This window comes from Plectrocnemia conspersa, unplaced genomic scaffold (genome assembly GCF_051122295.1).
Source record: "Plectrocnemia conspersa isolate PC_06_02 unplaced genomic scaffold, ASM5112229v1 ptg000001l, whole genome shotgun sequence".
Classification (NCBI taxonomy): domain Eukaryota; kingdom Metazoa; phylum Arthropoda; class Insecta; order Trichoptera; family Polycentropodidae; genus Plectrocnemia; species Plectrocnemia conspersa.
In genome coordinates, this window is record NW_028277165.1 from 18971769 (window position 1) to 18989897 (window position 18129).

The 18129-nt window shown below is 32.2% G+C and overlaps 4 protein-coding genes across 6 annotated transcripts in view; 2 read left to right on the forward strand and 2 right to left on the reverse strand.

The window, feature by feature from the left end:
* LOC148239084 (uncharacterized) overlaps positions 1-5588 on the forward strand; it is a 47437-nt gene extending 41849 nt beyond the window's left edge. Inside the window, exons 4-12 of the mRNA XM_088181275.1 lie at positions 167-224; positions 294-423; positions 493-604; positions 667-742; positions 805-945; positions 1688-1837; positions 2311-2544; positions 4256-4414; positions 4480-5588. Of these exons, the coding sequence (XP_088037401.1) occupies positions 167-224; positions 294-423; positions 493-604; positions 667-742; positions 805-945; positions 1688-1837; positions 2311-2544; positions 4256-4414; positions 4480-5454 (2035 nt within the window). The 3' untranslated portion in view covers positions 5455-5588. The remainder of the gene's footprint in view (positions 1-166; positions 225-293; positions 424-492; positions 605-666; positions 743-804; positions 946-1687; positions 1838-2310; positions 2545-4255; positions 4415-4479) is intronic.
* Positions 5589-7508: 1920 nt separating this feature from the next.
* Positions 7509-8212, forward strand: LOC148239086 (ribonuclease H2 subunit C). Its single transcript, XM_088185304.1, has 3 exons — positions 7509-7711; positions 7780-8009; positions 8084-8212. The coding sequence occupies exons 1-3, from the start codon at positions 7555-7557 to the stop codon at positions 8132-8134; spliced, it is 438 nt and encodes a 145-aa protein (XP_088041430.1). The 5' UTR covers positions 7509-7554; the 3' UTR covers positions 8135-8212.
* LOC148239087 (ornithine aminotransferase, mitochondrial-like) lies at positions 8147-10649 on the reverse strand. Of its 2 annotated transcripts, XM_088185267.1 has the most exons (8): positions 9980-10649; positions 9711-9894; positions 9428-9652; positions 9144-9367; positions 8929-9072; positions 8710-8866; positions 8444-8647; positions 8147-8386 (listed from the first exon to the last, which is right to left on the reverse strand). In XM_088185267.1, the coding sequence occupies exons 2-8, from the start codon at positions 9871-9873 to the stop codon at positions 8223-8225; spliced, it is 1281 nt and encodes a 426-aa protein (XP_088041393.1). In that variant the 5' UTR covers positions 9874-9894; positions 9980-10649; the 3' UTR covers positions 8147-8222. The 2 variants fall into 2 exon arrangements, with proteins under 2 accessions (XP_088041393.1, XP_088041401.1); XM_088185275.1 differs by having other exon boundaries at positions 9711-9997.
* A 799-nt stretch (positions 10650-11448) lies between these two features.
* On the reverse strand, positions 11449-17740 carry LOC148239088 (ornithine aminotransferase, mitochondrial-like). Of its 2 annotated transcripts, none has more exons than XM_088185247.1 (8): positions 17699-17740; positions 17446-17618; positions 17159-17383; positions 16873-17096; positions 16666-16809; positions 16448-16604; positions 11712-11915; positions 11449-11651 (listed from the first exon to the last, which is right to left on the reverse strand). In XM_088185247.1, exons 2-8 carry the CDS (start codon positions 17606-17608, stop codon positions 11488-11490), a joined length of 1281 nt encoding a protein of 426 aa, XP_088041373.1. In that variant the 5' UTR covers positions 17609-17618; positions 17699-17740; the 3' UTR covers positions 11449-11487. The 2 variants fall into 2 exon arrangements, with proteins under 2 accessions (XP_088041373.1, XP_088041380.1); XM_088185254.1 differs by having other exon boundaries at positions 17687-17740.
* Between the last annotated feature and the right edge of the window lie 389 nt (positions 17741-18129).

The following is an 18129-nucleotide window of genomic DNA, read 5'->3' on the forward strand; positions in this document are numbered from 1 at the left end:
GATAATAATTGACGCAACTAATCATATTTTTTATTTATGCTGTTAAGATAATTGAACACAGATGTTAACAAAGTGTACTAAAAACGTAAAAAAATAAACAGTTTAAAAGTGAACTAGTAATATAGAAGTGTTTGTTTTTAATCATCATAAAATAATATAAAAACAGAATGGAAGATTTGGCTGATATATCACGGTCAGAAATGGAAGACTACGGAATTGTAAAAGTAAGGAATTTGATTAATAAATAATCTGAAGTATTAAGTATATGCATATTATATTACTCTTATATTCAGCCTAAACAAGAGCTCACATATCAACCGGTGCAACATCATTGGTTCTACCAATTAAAATCCGATGATGAATTCACTTGGAAGCCTTTCTCCAACATTGATTCGATCGAGCTTGAAACATCGTTCAATTCATGTAAATATTTTTAGGATGAAAAATATACAATTGTTTATAATAAATTGCAAATAAAATGTATATATTTAGCGAAATCGTCTGATACTGTGGTAACAACGGAAGGCGGTCGTTACGACGTATTTTTATCGAAACGAGAAAGAGTGCCAGTTTATTGGAGAGATAATCCAACTTCAGTTAGAAGGTATTGATTTGATATACTATGTAATCAAATGGATTATTAATTATTAATTCTATTTTCTATAGATGCAGTTGGTTTTATAAAGGCACAAGTGATCCAAGACTTGTACCTTATCCGGAAGATATTTCCGATATATTAGAGGTATTATCTATATATATATTATATTAATATTGCTTATTTTTAATTAATTATTTAATAAACAGGAGGAGTATCGTCTTGGAATCATTACATCGACATGGAACCGTAAAATTTCTCTTCAAGACGAAGAAGTCATCTTGCACAGTCCCACGATGATGATGCGTTTCATGAGAGCTTCCAGTCCAGACGCATGGAACACTGCTCCTGTATGTATTATTTTTTTAAATATTTTAAAATACAGTTTTGCATGTGTGTACTTTTACTGCATATACATTGGGTGTACTTTTATTTGATTTAGGTCATGTGAAGTGGTAAGCTATACTATAATGTATTGCAATCTAAGAAATACTATAAATTATATTATTTGTCTTATGAATGTATTATCTTCCTTATTTTTATATGTTTATACTTTTAATGCCTAATAACTGTCTAAATTAAATTATTTATCAATGTGAATAAGATAAGTTAAAGAACACTTTCTGGCTTCATTATTGAGTAACTTTCAAGCCCTGTAATAACTTCTAAAATTCTAAAAGAAAGTAATCTTTAGCTCATTTATATTATATTATATATATATACTATTAATACTAGCTATAGTAAATCTCATAAATTCTACTCACTTATATTATATTTGACTAAAAATATTTGCTCAAATTGCTAGTTTTGAAAGCATATACACTAACTAAGCATAATGTAATTTGTATGAATATCTGTCTGCACTCTGATGCATGTTCTTATAAATCGCAAGAATGAAATTACATCATCGATTCTTTTATGTACATTAATCCGAAGAAGACTGAATTATTATCAAGAAAATGCATCATCATCATCACAAGTTGAGAATGTCATTGCGTTATATTAATGTTTACCGACGGGGTGGAAGTTCTATTTTTCCTGGTACCTTAATACTCAAAGACCGACAAAGATGATGCTTGCATTTTCCAACAGTTCCTCCCTAAATGGACTTTGCACCGTGGGCTGTCTGGGATCGATGTGGAACCGGGCGAGTCCAAAGAAACCGCAGACCTTTTACTGTTAATAGTTCACGGCATTGGAGAACCCAGGAAGGACATCAAATCCCCATCAGACATTGAACAAGTCAGCAATCAAATTAAAAATTGCATTATACTAACACATTTCATTTCGATCTCACTACTAATATCATCTATTACATAAATAATATATTCAATTCACGTTTATGTATATATAATGTGTTATTTTAAAGTAATGTCTTGCTGTCATTGTATATTGTTATATATTAATTGTACATTTTACTTTTATGATGGTGCTTTAATCTACGTTTGTTTGTCCACTGTTTACATTTTGTTTTGGATTTATCCAATCATTCTCACATTAGATACATTTTTCGCTTTTAAATTTCTACGTGTATTTCCAAATAAATGTTGTCCAGAAGTTGTTATTTCATCATGGAAATTTGCATAAGCTTTCAATATGAGATATGGGTTTAATTATTTTTTGCTCCTCAGGATTTAAATGCAAATATTATTACTTTTAGGATTGTTGAAGTTATCTGTTACATTAAAAATAATTTCGATTCAAATTTGTTTTAGGGGGCTACTCGGGCCAGGACTGTTCGTCGAGGAACTGATTTTATTGAAGCCGAGGATGGTGAAGCTGAGAAATCTGATCATCTATTACTTCTGATTCACGGAATCGGATCAGTGTGCGATTTAAAAATGAGGAGTGTCGAAGAAGTCGTCGATAATTTTCGAACACTGAGCTCTCAACTTCTTCAAACTCATTACAAATCCTCTTGCGATCAAGGATTGGTTAACAAAATTGAGGTGAGTTATTCTTAAAAATAATAAATATGCACACATGACTTAGACCATAGATTCTCAAACTAAATTGACTCATTGCCCACTTTTCAACGACAAAATTTTTATTCGCCCACCTTTGAAAATCTACATATTTCTATCTAATTTAATAATAAATTGTAAACGAAGCAATCCCCATATATTTTTTGTATTCCGTCACAATATTTATTTAGCTTGTGCAATTTTAAATTTCAAAGAGGATTATTTAAATGAGCATTTACCTTACATAAATGCACAAACAATTCGTTTTATCGAACGAAGAATTATTTAAATGCACATATCTCTTAAAATAATTCCCTTTTAAATAGCACTAATTTCAAGTAGCAAGTTTAAAAATAAAACAAACAATGCACATTTTTTACACAACATATATTATTGACTAATATCAAAATAGGAGAATATTTTTTTACTATTTAAATAATTTACTTTTGCTATTTGTACAGTGTTACTTATAAAATTAAAAATGCTATATTTGCTTTTTATTATTATTTGCTATTTATATAAAATATAATAATAAATGCTACCTATAAAAATAAGAATGGCTAGTTATGAAAATAGTGAATTTTTGTGAGAACTGAATTTTTCTTTAGCCAGAATCAAAATTTCCGATTTCTTCGATGTTGTCAATTGCATGTTGAACACAAAATCACGTAAAACGACGTAAATACTTCAAAACCTGGTTGTCAACTGCCGGAATAATGAAAAAGAAATCCTCTCATTGAAAAAATTCTTTCTGGGAAACATTAGCCGTTAAATAAAAAAAAACATACCTGCTTTTCTCCCTTTTTTGGAGGTGGACACCTTTCATTGACCGCTACTGTATGTCTATTAGCGAAAATATAATTTAACTAATAAGTGCTAGTGAAATTACATGCTGCTCTAAAATGTCTATGAAACTCAATTTGACAGTTGCGGAACGTCCATTTTCTGTTCAAACCCAAATCTAACCTAATGAAAGCGGTTATCTAACATTCATATTAAGACTTTTTATTACAATATTATTATTTACAATATCTGAAATTCAGATGAGGTACGTCTAAACTGAATTTTGACCAATAGGAGAACGCAAAAAACAATTATCCCTTCTCAGAAGTCAAAATTCACGTCAAAAGCAATAAAATCGTGCCGTCGCCGTTGCAATGGGAACGCTCGTTACTAAGCGTTCCTACTGCAACGACGCCGACATGTTTTTGGGGCTTTTGACGTGAATTTTTGAATTCCGAGAAGTGATAATTGTTGATTATTGCATATCTTAACTGAATGTTGTCCTATTGACAACATTCAGTTAAGATATGCTTAATTTAATTCCAACTTTTTGTAAGCCGTAATATTGTTTTAATAGAATACTTAATATATACGCTAGATAACCGAGCGTTTCCACTGACTGCGACGACACGATTTTATTGCTTTTGATGTGGATTCTAAACATTAAATTTGTTCAGAAAAATGCATGCATTTAATGAAATACTATGTATTTTAAAGGAATCGAAATTTAAAATAAATACAACCAACTTTTGCCACCCTCTGAAAAAAAGCTGAAATGACGTCCCCGCCTTTATTGCTCACCAAATTCCCCTGGAGCTGGCTTTGCCCATTGATATTTGCTTATCGTCCACCGGTGGGCGATACTGTCCACTTATAGAACCTCTAATTTAGACTAAAAAAATAATATTTTTAGGTATTACCAATATCCTGGCACTGGAATTTACATTCAGAAGAAACAGGGATAGACAAGAAAATGGCTCAAATAACACTTGAATCAGTTCCAAGATTCAGAAATTTTACAAACGACACTTTATTGGATGTATTGTTTTATACGAGTCCTAAATTTTGTCAGGTATTTTTTTTAATCAAATCATCATTTTATGAAATATATTATTATAATAAATTGTGTATTTTTAGACCATAATTGACACAGTCGCCAATGAGATGAATCGAATCTTCTCTTTGTATAAAGCCAGAAATCCCAATTTCAAAGGTGGCGTATCTCTGGGAGGACATTCGTTAGGGTCTCTCATCGTATTCGATCTGCTGTCTCATCAGACACCGCAATCAGACATAACAGTAGATAACGTTCCAAAAAGTCCTGTTATAAGCGGAGCTGCCGGAACCGGACAACTCAGCATCAATTATCCTCAACTCGTATTTTCACCGATGTCGTTCTTCGCCCTCGGAAGTCCGATCGGTATGTTCATTTGCGTGAGGGGAATCGATGAGCTGGGCGAAGACTTTAAACTGCCTACTTGTCCGAATTTTTTCAACATCTTCCACCCGTTCGATCCCGTGGCGTACAGAATCGAATCGTTGATAAATGCAGAGTTGTCTAAACTTCGTCCCGTACAAATACCTCATCATAAAGGAAGAAAAAGGATGCATTTAGAATTAAAAGATACGGTGTCCCGAGTCAGCGCCGATATTAAGCAAAAAATCGTCGATTCAATGAAAAGTACGTGGGATTCGTTCTATCAACTTGCAATATCTCCTAGACAGGTCGCTCTGCAAGAACGAGTTAAAGAGGTTATCGAGGAAGAGTTAATTAAAGAGGCTGCAGCGGAACACGTGACCGATGAGATCAGCGAATCTAGTAAATCAGACGGTCAGGATAGTCCGACTGAAGCCGAAACTGCAACACTCCTCAAACACCTTGGAAAATTAAACAGTGGGCGCCGTGTTGATCATGTTTTACAAGAGGCTCCGTTTGAACTTTTCAACGAGTATATATTCGCGATGGCCAGTCATGTGTGTTATTGGGAATCTGAAGATACCATGTTGCTCATATTGAAGGAAATGTACTCTACGATAGGAATCGAATCCGACCGTCAAACACCCTCATCGACGACCATCGAAAAATCTGCATCGAACGATACAACAAAATAGATTGTTATAAGTGTTAATTAGTATAATTATCTTTATATAGTTTCACTATTTCGATCAAAAATGCACCCTCATGCACCATGACAATAAAAACATAATTTATTTGTTTATTTAGAGTTTTAGATTTTTTGGTGCCTTTTTGGAGTAGATGTTCACAAAAGTGTTTTAGATGCTGAATCGCATTGTTCAATTATAATCAAATACATCAGCTATATTAAGAATATATTTCCAGAATTTACACTTTTGATAAGTATATAAATATATTCATACGTTAAAAATTATATAAGATACATTCATCGGTGATTGAAACTTGGTTTTAATTTGTTTTAAATATATAATCTTTTAATAATAAAAATGTAGTTTTCAGTATATTTTCTATGCATTAAAATTGTGGAAAATATAGCTTGTGCTTCAATAAAATGTTTTTAAAATACATTACATATATTTTATTTAGTGAGGTTTAATAATTATCTCCTTTTAAAATAACAATTGTACACTTTTTTGTAACAAGACAGAATTTCATAAAAATATAGTTACGGGTAATGAAAGTACCGAATAGCAATTGAGTCTTTAAAAAATTTATCAGTATAAAAAAATCTACCCAAAAGTGTAATAATTGCTCCTCCTTTTCATTATAAAATGATTCTATACTCGACGACTCGAGTATCGTAGTACGCTTGTTCTGAGTTCGGTACACACGAAGATGTTCAGTTCGGTTCAGCGAAGATGTTCTTGGTGCGAAGAGATAGTCTGAGGTAAAAGGTGACTTCGCTTATAGCACTTAGCGAACCTAGACCCAAACACCATCCCCCACAAGCTATCCTAACCCGGCAACTACTAATCGAATCCTCACCCATTACCTCAAATCCAGTCAAACCACAACTTTAATTTAACAATCATCAATAATCAAACAGCCAAAAGAACTAGGAACACCAAAATATATCAGGCATACTTCAGATTCGTGTCTGATGTATAGGAGTCGCTACACAAATAACTTCTTTTTGTATGGAATAAATCAATCGAGGCATAATTTGAAGGACAAATAATCGACATGCTTTTAATAAATCGATTTATTGACTTTCAATGTCAAATGAAAGAGTGAAACTGTAGAAGCCGAAAGAACAAGAGAAGAAAATTGATTTGTTAAAGAAAGTTCGCCAAAACCTACATCGATCAGGCGCGTACGGTGAGATACATTCCCTTTCACTCGCTCGCGTGTTAAGTTACGAGAGTAAGTGAGAGATAAGGGCGTGCGTTATATGCTCACTCGCTCTCGTCACTTAACACACGAGCGAGCGAAAGGGAATGTATCTCACCGTACGCCCCTGATATTCACCAAAGCTATATTCTGTTTCTTACAGTAGATTGCTTTTATTTATTTCGATATATACTCCTGCAAACATTATTGCAGCGGCTCAATCTGTGTATAATTGCCACCCGTCACCATCACTGTCCCTAAAAAACTATTTTATAAATTGCTCATTTAATCTGTCCTTTTGAATTAATACTAGATTTCTTTCAGCATATTTAATTTTGTCACGTCAAATGAATAATTATATAGGTACTTGTTAGTACGATTCCACGCTCAAAAATCACTAGTTATTGGTCCCCACTGCGTTTCTTGATTTTCTAGCGTCGTCTTACTACTGTGCGCATGCGCATTTTACCAATCAGCGTTTACGCTCTTATGAATTTATTATATGGAATGAAAATTAATATGAAAATATTTTATAGCTATCAAATTTGACAGTTTCAAAACGTATATTTTCTGTTCAAATCCAAATGAATATAATGGTATAATAGCTAATTTGTTTATCTTAGGTTTTGGTTTGAACACACCGTGGAGAGTAACAACTAGAGGTTTTTGAGTATCGTGCCGTGCTAACTAACAAGTTCCTTTATATATTTTAATAATAAAAAAATTATAAAAGATGTTTTTGCAAAAATAAAAAAATATTAATTTATTATTTAATAATACATTTTTACTTGATTCATGTTGTTATATCTTTATTTTATTAGAGTATCGTACATTTCTTTTAACTATTTATTGTAAAATTGGTTAAGGTTAATGGTCATAAAAATTTGTCTTGAGACCGATTAAAAATGCCGACTTATGTGCAAGCGTGTAAAAGTCGTCAAATTAGACGAATAGACAGACTACCGGTCAACGCAAAAGCTGCTGGCGTTGCAGCTGGTGTTAGCGCTAATGCTGCACAATACTGGCGCCCTCGCCCTGCCAACGATGATGTCAACTCGACCGGTATTTGGTGTGAAACTTTGAATTTAAAAGTCAACAAAAGTTGAAAAGGCAAATTTAATGTTTTTCAGAATATGTGGCGTCTTTTCGAGGTCGCAAGTTAAACGGCGAAAAGATGGTATTACCAGAAGGCTACATAGGATACGTTCTTAATGAGGTGAAAGTACCTTTGCAGAATGAAGACGATCGGTTCATTGTCGATGGAACGTTTGAAGAATTCACATATTGGAATTGGAATACTAAGCCTTCTTCGAATGATCCGATTAGACGTGCCTTCGAATGGCTCGACATCGCCGAAGCGGTTTGAAACAAATATTTTTATATAATCAAGATACCATATTTTTGTATTGTTACCATATATGTTTATTGTTTCAGCTACACGAGCCGATAGACACCACAGTTAAACAAAACGATACTGACAAATAAACATAACTCGAATTAACAACGATATTTATATTGCATAATCTCATTTTATAATAATAAAATAAAATAATTTTAATTACATTTAAATAGTTTATAATGACTTGATTGTCTTCTCCATTCGATCCATAGCTTCGTTCATTTGGTTCTCGTCGATCACTAGAGCCGGCGATAACCTGAGATTTTTATTGTGAGTCATTTTGGTCAAAACGCCTGCCTTTTTTAATGCCAAACAAACGTCCCATGCACTTATCACGTCTATAATATAAACAAGATTACTTTATCTGTATTAAAAAAAAAATGCATCAAAATTACCTATGTTTATCTCTATTGCATTGAATAGACCTTTGCCCCGTACTTCCTTGATTATTTTTTTCGGAAGATCGTTCAGTCGTTCTCTCATCAAAAGTCCCATTTTGTGCGAGTTTTCTGACAGATTTTCTTCTACTATTACATCGAGTGCCTCGATTGAGACTCGACATCCAAGCGGATTACCACCAAATGTCGATCCGTGCGTTCCTAAGAGTTAAATCGATTATATATAGAACATAATACAATAAGATAATAAATCCAAAACGAACCAGGTTTAATCCCCAACATGACCGGATCATCGGCTAGTACGACAGATACTGGATACAATCCGCCAGAAACTGCTTTACCCAAAACTACAACATCGGGACGTATTTCATCATGATGGACACAAAGCAATTTTCCTGTCCTTCCGAGACCAGTTTGAATCTAATATAAAAATACAATTAAAATATTTATAGATGGTATAATATATATCGATAAATATTTACTTCGTCAGCTATCCATAGCACATTATATTTTGTACACAACTCTCTGACTTTCTTCAAATAGCCTTTGCTAGGAAGTATAACTCCGGCTTCGCCTTGTATAGGTTCGACCATAAATGCACAAACGTTATTATCTTTAAGTGCTTCCTAAATTGATAAAATAAATTTGCAAAAATCATTATTAATCGATTATTTAATATTATTATATACATACATACCTCTAAAGCTTCTATATTATTATATGGAATATTTTTCAGACCAGGCATGAAAGGTCCAAAACCTTCTCTACAATCTTCATCGCAGGATGTAGATATAGCCGATAAAGATCTACCCCAATAATTCCCCTCAGCGAATAGAATCACAGCTTGATTTTCAGGTATTTTCTTTACATCGTATCCCCATTTACGAGCTAATTTACACGCTACTTCTCCGGCTTCGGTGCCTATAGATTTTATTTATTATTATTTTTGAATTGTTTATGAAAGAATTGATATTTTCATACCTGAATTCATCGGCAACATTTTATCGTAACCGAGCAGTTTTGTAATCTTTTCAGCAAACTGTCCCAAAACATCTGTATGGAAAGCTCTCGACGTGTGATAAAGAATGTCTAATTGATCCTTCATAGCGGCTATCAATCGAGGATGGCAATGTCCTTGATTCGTCGCTGAATAACCACTCAAGAAATCAAAGTATTTCTTGCCTTCCATGTCCCATACAAATATACCTTAAAAAATCTATTATAATACTGTTTTTTATTTAAATAATCATATCTAAAAACATACCTTTTCCTCTGCATAATGCTACTGGAACTGTGTCGTAATTATGAGCCCCGTATTTCAGTTCTCTTTCGATCACCTCCGTTGAGTTTAATCCTCTGGTAAATTGGTTATAATTGACCAAAGGCCTTTTAAGATGTGCCAATGCATATTTTCCAGTTCGCAACATGGCATCAAATATGTATAATAGCTGAAAATAAAATATAATAATACAATAATAGATGGTAGTATTAAAAAATTAAATAAAGACCACTGGTATAAATTATAAGACTTACATTGTAACTGCGAAACAAATGATAAGCAATTGTGAAGAACTGATTGTAAACCCCTCTATTTATATAAGTTCATGATAAGATGTTACAAATGCATGTTTTGCGGCCCAATTCTTTATGTAAAAATGTTTAATAACATTTTTTTTTAAGATACTATTAATAGATTTGAGAACTTTGGGTTGTCTTTTAACCATTTGTTGCCAAGCCGTTTGGGATTATTATATAATATGAACATATTACATAATAAAAAAATATGTTCTGAAAAATTGTTTTTTACCCTTGAAGCAAAAAACCTACAGCTCTTTAAAAACGTATTCAATTATTTCTTCGATGTAAGATACTATTAATAGATTTGAGAATTTTGGGTTGTCATTTAACCATCTGTTGCCAAGCCATTTGGGATTATTATGTAATATTAACATATTACTATAAGTTCTGTAAATTTGCACCAGTGTTACATATTATTTGAAGATTGCTTGCCAAATGGCAGTACGAATCAGGCACGCATTAGGAAGGCCATATATTAATATCAATAAAAACCGAGAAAAACTACAAATATATTCGAATACTTCATCTATTTCTTATTCAATATTCGAATAATATAATTAAGAACCCTAATCGGAGTTTATTGCAATAGTTGCAGGTATTATAAAGAAAAATCTGTAAACTACATATTTATATTCAAAATTTTCGTTAAAAGTCTCTCTCTCTCTCTCTCTCTCATAACCTTTACACTTTATGTGCTGGGTCGATGATTAGAATTTTCTTATAGAACGCAATAGCCGCGATTTCCCCTTCTATAGCGGATTTGTTGATAGAATCAGGGCCGGCCCGAAGGGCAGGCAGTACAAGCGATCGCCTGCGGCGCTAGATCTTGTGGGGCGCCCTGATATCAAATAAAGGCGCAATATTCACTTAAAATTATCGAACAATATATATTGTTAAATAATATAATCTGATATTAGTTTTTGTAGTACACCCTATGTACTGTGTACTTTTTAGATTATTTCACGTGTAAAAGATCGCGACGAAAAAAAAACTACAAATTCTTAAATACCCACAATCGCAAAAAAGAATATAGTGTCAAATATAATATTAAATTACTTTAATTTGAATTATATTATTGAGCTCATGCAATGAGTTAATTAAGTATTAATAGGAGGGGGAGGGAGGCAAATTAAATTTTTGCCTGGGGCGCCAAATAACCTAGGGCCCGCCCTGGATAGAATATGTAGGAAAGGAATTTTCCATTGTTTTTATTTTGTATAAATATAATATATATAATCTTTATAATCTCTGCATAAATCAATATTCCATTATCAACAAAGTTTAAGTATCCGATTATGTCTAATAAAAAAAGTTAGCGCCAAATTTTAACCTTTTATCAAGATGTTCCCCGTTTTATCTAATCATAAAGATTAAAATATCTTAATAACTTATCTCTTAAACTTTTTAAGTGACAAGATTGTATCTTTATGGAATGTTTTTATTCTATTACATTTATTATCGCATTAAATCTCAATCAACACTTTTTCAAGTACATCCATGGCCCTGTTCATCTCCCCTGCTGTGATGATGAGCGGTGGAGACAACCTGATAATCGTATTGTGGGTCATCTTTGTCAAAATACCGGCTTTTTGTAGCTTCAAACACAAATCCCACGTATTGATAGCGTCTAAATAATAAAAATATAATATAAAATAACTACAATGAAAATACTACTCAATTTTATTACCTGGATTTATTTCGATTGCATTCATCAATCCTTTTCCCCGCACCGATCTGATGACATTTCCAACCATAGAGTTTAACCTTTCTCTCTGAACCATTCCTATGGTTTCTGCGTTCTTAGGCAGGTTTTCCTCTTCCAAAACTTTCAATCCTTCGATTGCCAATCGACATCCTAAAGGATTTCCCCCGAAGGTCGATCCATGAGTACCTATCATATGACAAAATATTTTTATTACACTAAATACAGGCAATTAAGATAAAAGAGCTATTTTTAACACTCGGTCTAATCTTTATTTAATAATGAAGAGAAAAACGCCGAAAATTGTTAAAAAATATTATATATTGTATTTTTATTATTAACATAAAAATGTTTATTGAATCAAAACCTGTCATAAAATTATTATTAATATCAAAGAATCATTCTTGGAAAAATGATACTTCTATGTCGACTACCGAGAGGAACGAACGTCACTCCAACAATAAATTTGTAGTTCCACAAGGAAGCGTCATAGGTCCAACCCAGTATTTAATATGTGTACTGCTGTTCATGACTCAAAATGGAATATTTCACAAATCAGAACGCTGGATAATTTAAAAAATATATCTTTAATTTTTTTAAATTCTATGAATTCAATGTCGACAGGTAGATTTTAAAGTGGTCTCTGATTTTTAGTATTCTATAGACTTGTCAAAAATTTTTTCAGTAGTTAAAAACGAGCATTTGAGCAGAATTTTAATTATCTAATTAATAATTTCAATCTCCCAGACATGATAAAAATTCAAAAACATATGGGATTTAAACCCAGATCTTTCAGGTCAATACTCAGAGACATACCAATCGTCTATCGTAGGAAAGTGAGAAGAGCCAAGTTGTCAAAAAAACAGGATAACAAATGTATCAGAGAGCCATATATATGTACAATATATTTAGGGCAAAAAACGAGATAAGTTCAAGATTGTTTATTTTAAAACCTTCTATCGCTTTTGGAAGCTTTGCTATATCTGGTAAATAGCTACATTTTTTCAATTTTAGCCATGCTTGTGTATAAACTATAGATTTGCTTCTTTGCATATTTTTTATTTTATTCATAGAAGAGGTTTGTTCGCATACATATATTTACATATATGTAAAGCCAAAGATTGTTAGAACAGTAAATGCTAGTTTTTTTAACGCTTCATGTGTTTTATTGTTTTATTTTAGGCAGTTGTTTCATAACTGTCCACTTGTGCTGAGAAATTAAATTGGATTTCTCTCTTTCAAGTTATTCCAAGCAGTTGGTCAGATCTGAGAATTTGTTGCTTCACAGTTCCTTGCTTTTTATATCTATTTACTCTATCTGAAGTAAAGCAGTATCTGTATCGAACGATAACAAGTTAAGTTTGTTGAGTTTATTTTAAAAGGATGAAAGTTAGTGTAACCTTAATTGCTCTGAATTATTTAAAATGTCACCAAAACTGTTCTTCATTTTTCTTAATACTGTGCTGAAATAATTCGTATTAAAAGAAACACATTTTTTGTCGCGGTACTGTTTTAAATACTTGAAGTGAAGTAATTCACTTTTTTCTATATCTCCGGCGAGAACTTGTGTTTATTCTCAATTCACTCTACCTCTTTCAATAAAGTATATGCGACATTTCCTTCTCTTGGAACAATACATTTAAAGTATTAAGATGTGAAATAATGTCGACCATGAATTGTAATTTTTGTAGCCATGTGTCTTCTTCCGACTCCTGACATTTGATGCCTTTTTCGCGCAGGAACAATTTTATTTCTTCTAAATATGAAGCAAATCGACAAAGTAATTTTCCTCTGAAGATAACGAACTGTAACAATTTCTTTAGAAAATGTTTGGGTGCATATGTATTATGCAAATGTAATACGCAGTGGAACGTGAGAATTTCATGGTCAATTTTTCTCCTTAAAATTGAAACTGTTTCTTTGTTTACACCTGCCATACTTTTAGCTCCATTAGTGGAAATGGAAATAAGTTTATTTAGGTGAGTTCCAGGATGTTCCAGATATTTTTCTACAACGCAACATCTTCTCAGCGTGTTTGTCCTATGAGCGCCAGCTGTCCGAGAATTTCTTTGGGACCTTGTGCATATGTATTATATGTACACAAAGAGAGGGTTACTTAAGTTGTCATTAATATCACATAACTCAACAGTTGCAATAGATATTGCAGAATCCAGTTGCTGCCCTGTTATATTCGAAGACATTTTGGCAGTTATGTCTTGCACTGTTTTCGCAAATAAATGCATTTCTTTTATTCTTTTCATGATTGCTTCTTTATTTTCAAAGACGAAAAAGAGCGCTTCGGATGCTTTCATAAAGCAGTCTTCAATCTAATCACTTATTTTTTATAATTCACTATATAAATATTTTTAACCCAGCATGTTGATATTTTTGATTACAATGGTATGACGATCTGATGCAGGACTTGGCAACCTATGACCCGCGGGTCACCAAGTGACCCGTTTGATGATTTGAAGTGACCCATTTCAGTTCTGCAAATATCATTTTTTTAATGTGTTACGATGACACGACTAGACCACATATATGGTTATTAGGACCAAAAATATTCACTGACCCGAATAGGCTTTTTCATAGTCACATTTGAATTATTTTGACCAGTAGCCAAAAAATGTTGCCGAGACCTGATCTAATGTATTATTTTAATTTAGCTAATATAATATAATATTTAGGCGTTTTATCACTTCACGAGATATTTACTCACTTTAATTTTTATGGGTGGATATTTAAAATATTTACATAATAACAACGAAAATCTCACCAGATTACAGCCACTCAGAAGAGTTTTATCATTTCAAAATATAAATTTAATTATAGAAAGTGTATAAAACACCAAAGATAAAGTATTTAGTTGATTGCGTAACGGTATATGTACATGAATTTATGATTGAATTACTATTATAAATACTTTATTACATGCATGAAATTTAAATGCAATACTATACGATATATTTTATTAAATTTTGAGTATTGGTAACATTACTACTTTGTCAATCATGCGCGATAATATAAAATCAATACAACATGTTGTATTTCTCAAAGAGTTAAGATTTTAATAATACAAAAAATATAATTTAATAAAAATAAATATCAAATGACACAATAAAAAATCGTAAAATAACAAATGATTAATCAATTCCGGATTATTGCTTTATAGATGCGTTTATTCAGGACAGAATATCTCTCATAAATTGTAAAAAAACAACTTAAAAACGAAAAACTCTTGTATGAGTATTTCGCTTCACGTTGATTTCAGAGAATGGAACCATATTCAATGATGCTACGAACTAGCGTATCGTACAGAACGCAAATTGAGAAAACATTATTAAAATAACACGCGCTCCTTATAACGAAGCCGAGCATTTTCGATGCTTGGTGCAAAGTTTAACGATGTGCATACAAAATCTCTACCCCTGCTCGAATATCACTCTAAAGTATTTTTGCTTAAAACACCTCTGCCTAAACTGTAAGGAATCTGGAATATGTGACAATGTAACACTCTGCGATGCTGAAGAAAATATATAAAAGGCTTAATTTCACTCACTCACTTAGACTGATCAAAAATCAGGAAGCTCCACAGGCAATGACTCACTTCGATACCCATATACTTGCGCATTTAAAGGTATTAACAAGTTCAAACTGAACTCTTCCGCATTCGACACCGCCACCCGATACTGACACTTGAATTACATCGGTATATTGGCATTATTAAAACTTGTACAATAAAAAAATAAATATTAATTAAATTAATCTTATGGCTTCTAACTGGTTAAATTAATCACATTCCTTGGCACCAACACCCGAAAAAATATTTCACAATATTTCTGATTGCCAGCCGTAAAAAAACTTTGCTAAAATCCGATATACATAAAATCATATAACACTAACATAAATATAAAATAATAAACTTAATCCCGCTCGTAAAAATAAAGTAATAGTTTAAATGACGTTCGGCTATAGATTTTTTATTTTTCGATATTGGCAAAATTATAATTGGAAGATTATAAACGATTTTTTTACACTGCACACACGGTCGAATCCCACCCCTGCTGCTGATACTCCCACTATAATATTCGCAGATAATACAGTTCTACTTGCATCACACGAGGGCCACGTAATTGTGTCAAAATATATGCAGAAGTGCCAAAATAATACACATAATTGAGTGAAAATAAGTGAGATCTAACATTCCCAGCCGTAAAGCTAAACAACGTATAATCAAATAAACTGTTAATGTATTAATATAAATACATTAAATTAATAACAAGGGTACAGTCAAAACTTCCAGCGACAAAATAGTCCAAAGATTCCATTCAAAATCACTGAGATGCTTAACATGTGGACCGAAGGAGACACTTCATCAAGTTATTGCTAAAAAATGTCAGAAATATATCTCGACCGATTGGGGTTTCATGTCAGAATTTCCAACCTCTAAAGATAGATGCGAACAGCTGAGGCCCAGCGTTTTGCCAGAAAATAATTATTTATATATAACCAATTCTATATTTGCGAATGTGTATTTTTCCTGTTTTGATTTTTTTTATTGAATATGATATAACTGGGTTATAATTATAATTTTAGATACATTTTCTTTTAATGAGATTTGCTGAATTGCACTAAACCGTTCACGCTTTTAAAAATCTATCACAACTAATCAATAATTCTTCACGAAGTGATTCAACACCATATTAGCATAAATATATCACCTGGTGTTATAACTTGCATAACTGGATCGTCAGCCAAAACCACAGACACCGGATACAATCCTCCAGCCAAAGATTTTCCTAATACCAATAAATCTGGCTTTACTTTTTCATAGTCGGTACACAGCATCCTTCCTGTTCTTCCGAGTCCAGTTTGGACCTATACATATACGTTTATATATAATATTATCAAAAAATTACTAAATTATTTATTTCAATACCTCATCGGCTATCCAGAGAGCATTGTATTGAGTGCACAAATCTCTAACTCCTTGAAGATAGCCATATGTTGGCACTCGAACACCAGCTTCTCCTTGAATTGGTTCAACCATAAAAGCACACACGTTTGGATCTTGCAAGGCTAGCTATAAGTTAAATTAAGTTTAATTATAAGTAAATCAACTAATTAATTTATATTATATATTTACCTCCAAAGCTTCCAAATTATCGTAAGGAATGACTTCAAATCCTGGCATCAGAGGTTCATATCCTTCAAAGCTGATAGGATCTGTGGAAGATGAGACAGCTGCTAAGCTTCTACCCCAAAAATTTCCTTCAGCGAATACTATCTTTGCTTGATTGTGAGGAATTTCTTTCATAGTATAGCCCCATTTTCTTGCAATTTTACAAGCTGTCTCGCAAGCCTCCACACCTGTGTCATAATATGTGCATTATAATATATATAATTAAATGCATTATTTTAATGAAGTTCACCTGTATTCATCGGTAAAATTTTGTCATATGAAAACAAATTGCATATAATTTCTGCAAATTCTCCTAGAGTGTCGTTATAAAACGCTCTCGATGTATGATGGAGAGTCTTGATTTGGTCGATCATTGTTGCCATTAGCTTCGGGTGACAATGTCCGTGATTTGTAGCCGAATAACCGCTCAAGAAATCCCAATATCGTTTTCCTTCCATGTCCCATACAAACACTCCTGATCAATATATTTTTTTAATTAAAATAAAATAAATATATTTTAATAAATCAATCTTTAACCTTTTCCTCTGCATAACGCTACAGGCAATGGATGATAATTATGAGCACTGTACTTTTGCTCCCTATCAATCACATCCTGAGAGCTAAAACTAGTATGTCTCTTTATAACATGGTTAAATCCAGATTTACCACCTTTAATGATTCGAAACGTATTTTTCAGCATTTTTGCTTAGCTAATGATGTGTTATAAAACAATATTAATACTATTTATACATGGAAAAAAATAACTGAAATATTTTACGATAGAATATACTTAATAGGTAGGTGCGACGGGTACAAAGAATCGAACTAAAATGATTATTAAACCAGTATTGCATGCTTAAATTTGGCAACTAATGCATTTCTAATACAGTGTGAGTGACTAAGTGAGCTAGTAACAAATAAGCGATTATACTGATTGCTACACATACTTGTTTGTGCTATGTATATAGAAACATTATTGTTTATTTAATGCGATCGTCTTGTTGCATTTTGAATTTAATTTTATGAAGATACCATAGGCAAGTTTACACAGATGGATATTATTGACGAATTACTAAATTATATGTATCTGAACTAAAAGCATTTTCACAGTATGCTACATGTAAAAAATGTATTTTTTATAATAATGTAAAATATTAACTTCTTCAAATTTCGTTTAGCTTTAAATATATTTGCATTCAATAAAAACACAATTTTTTTGTA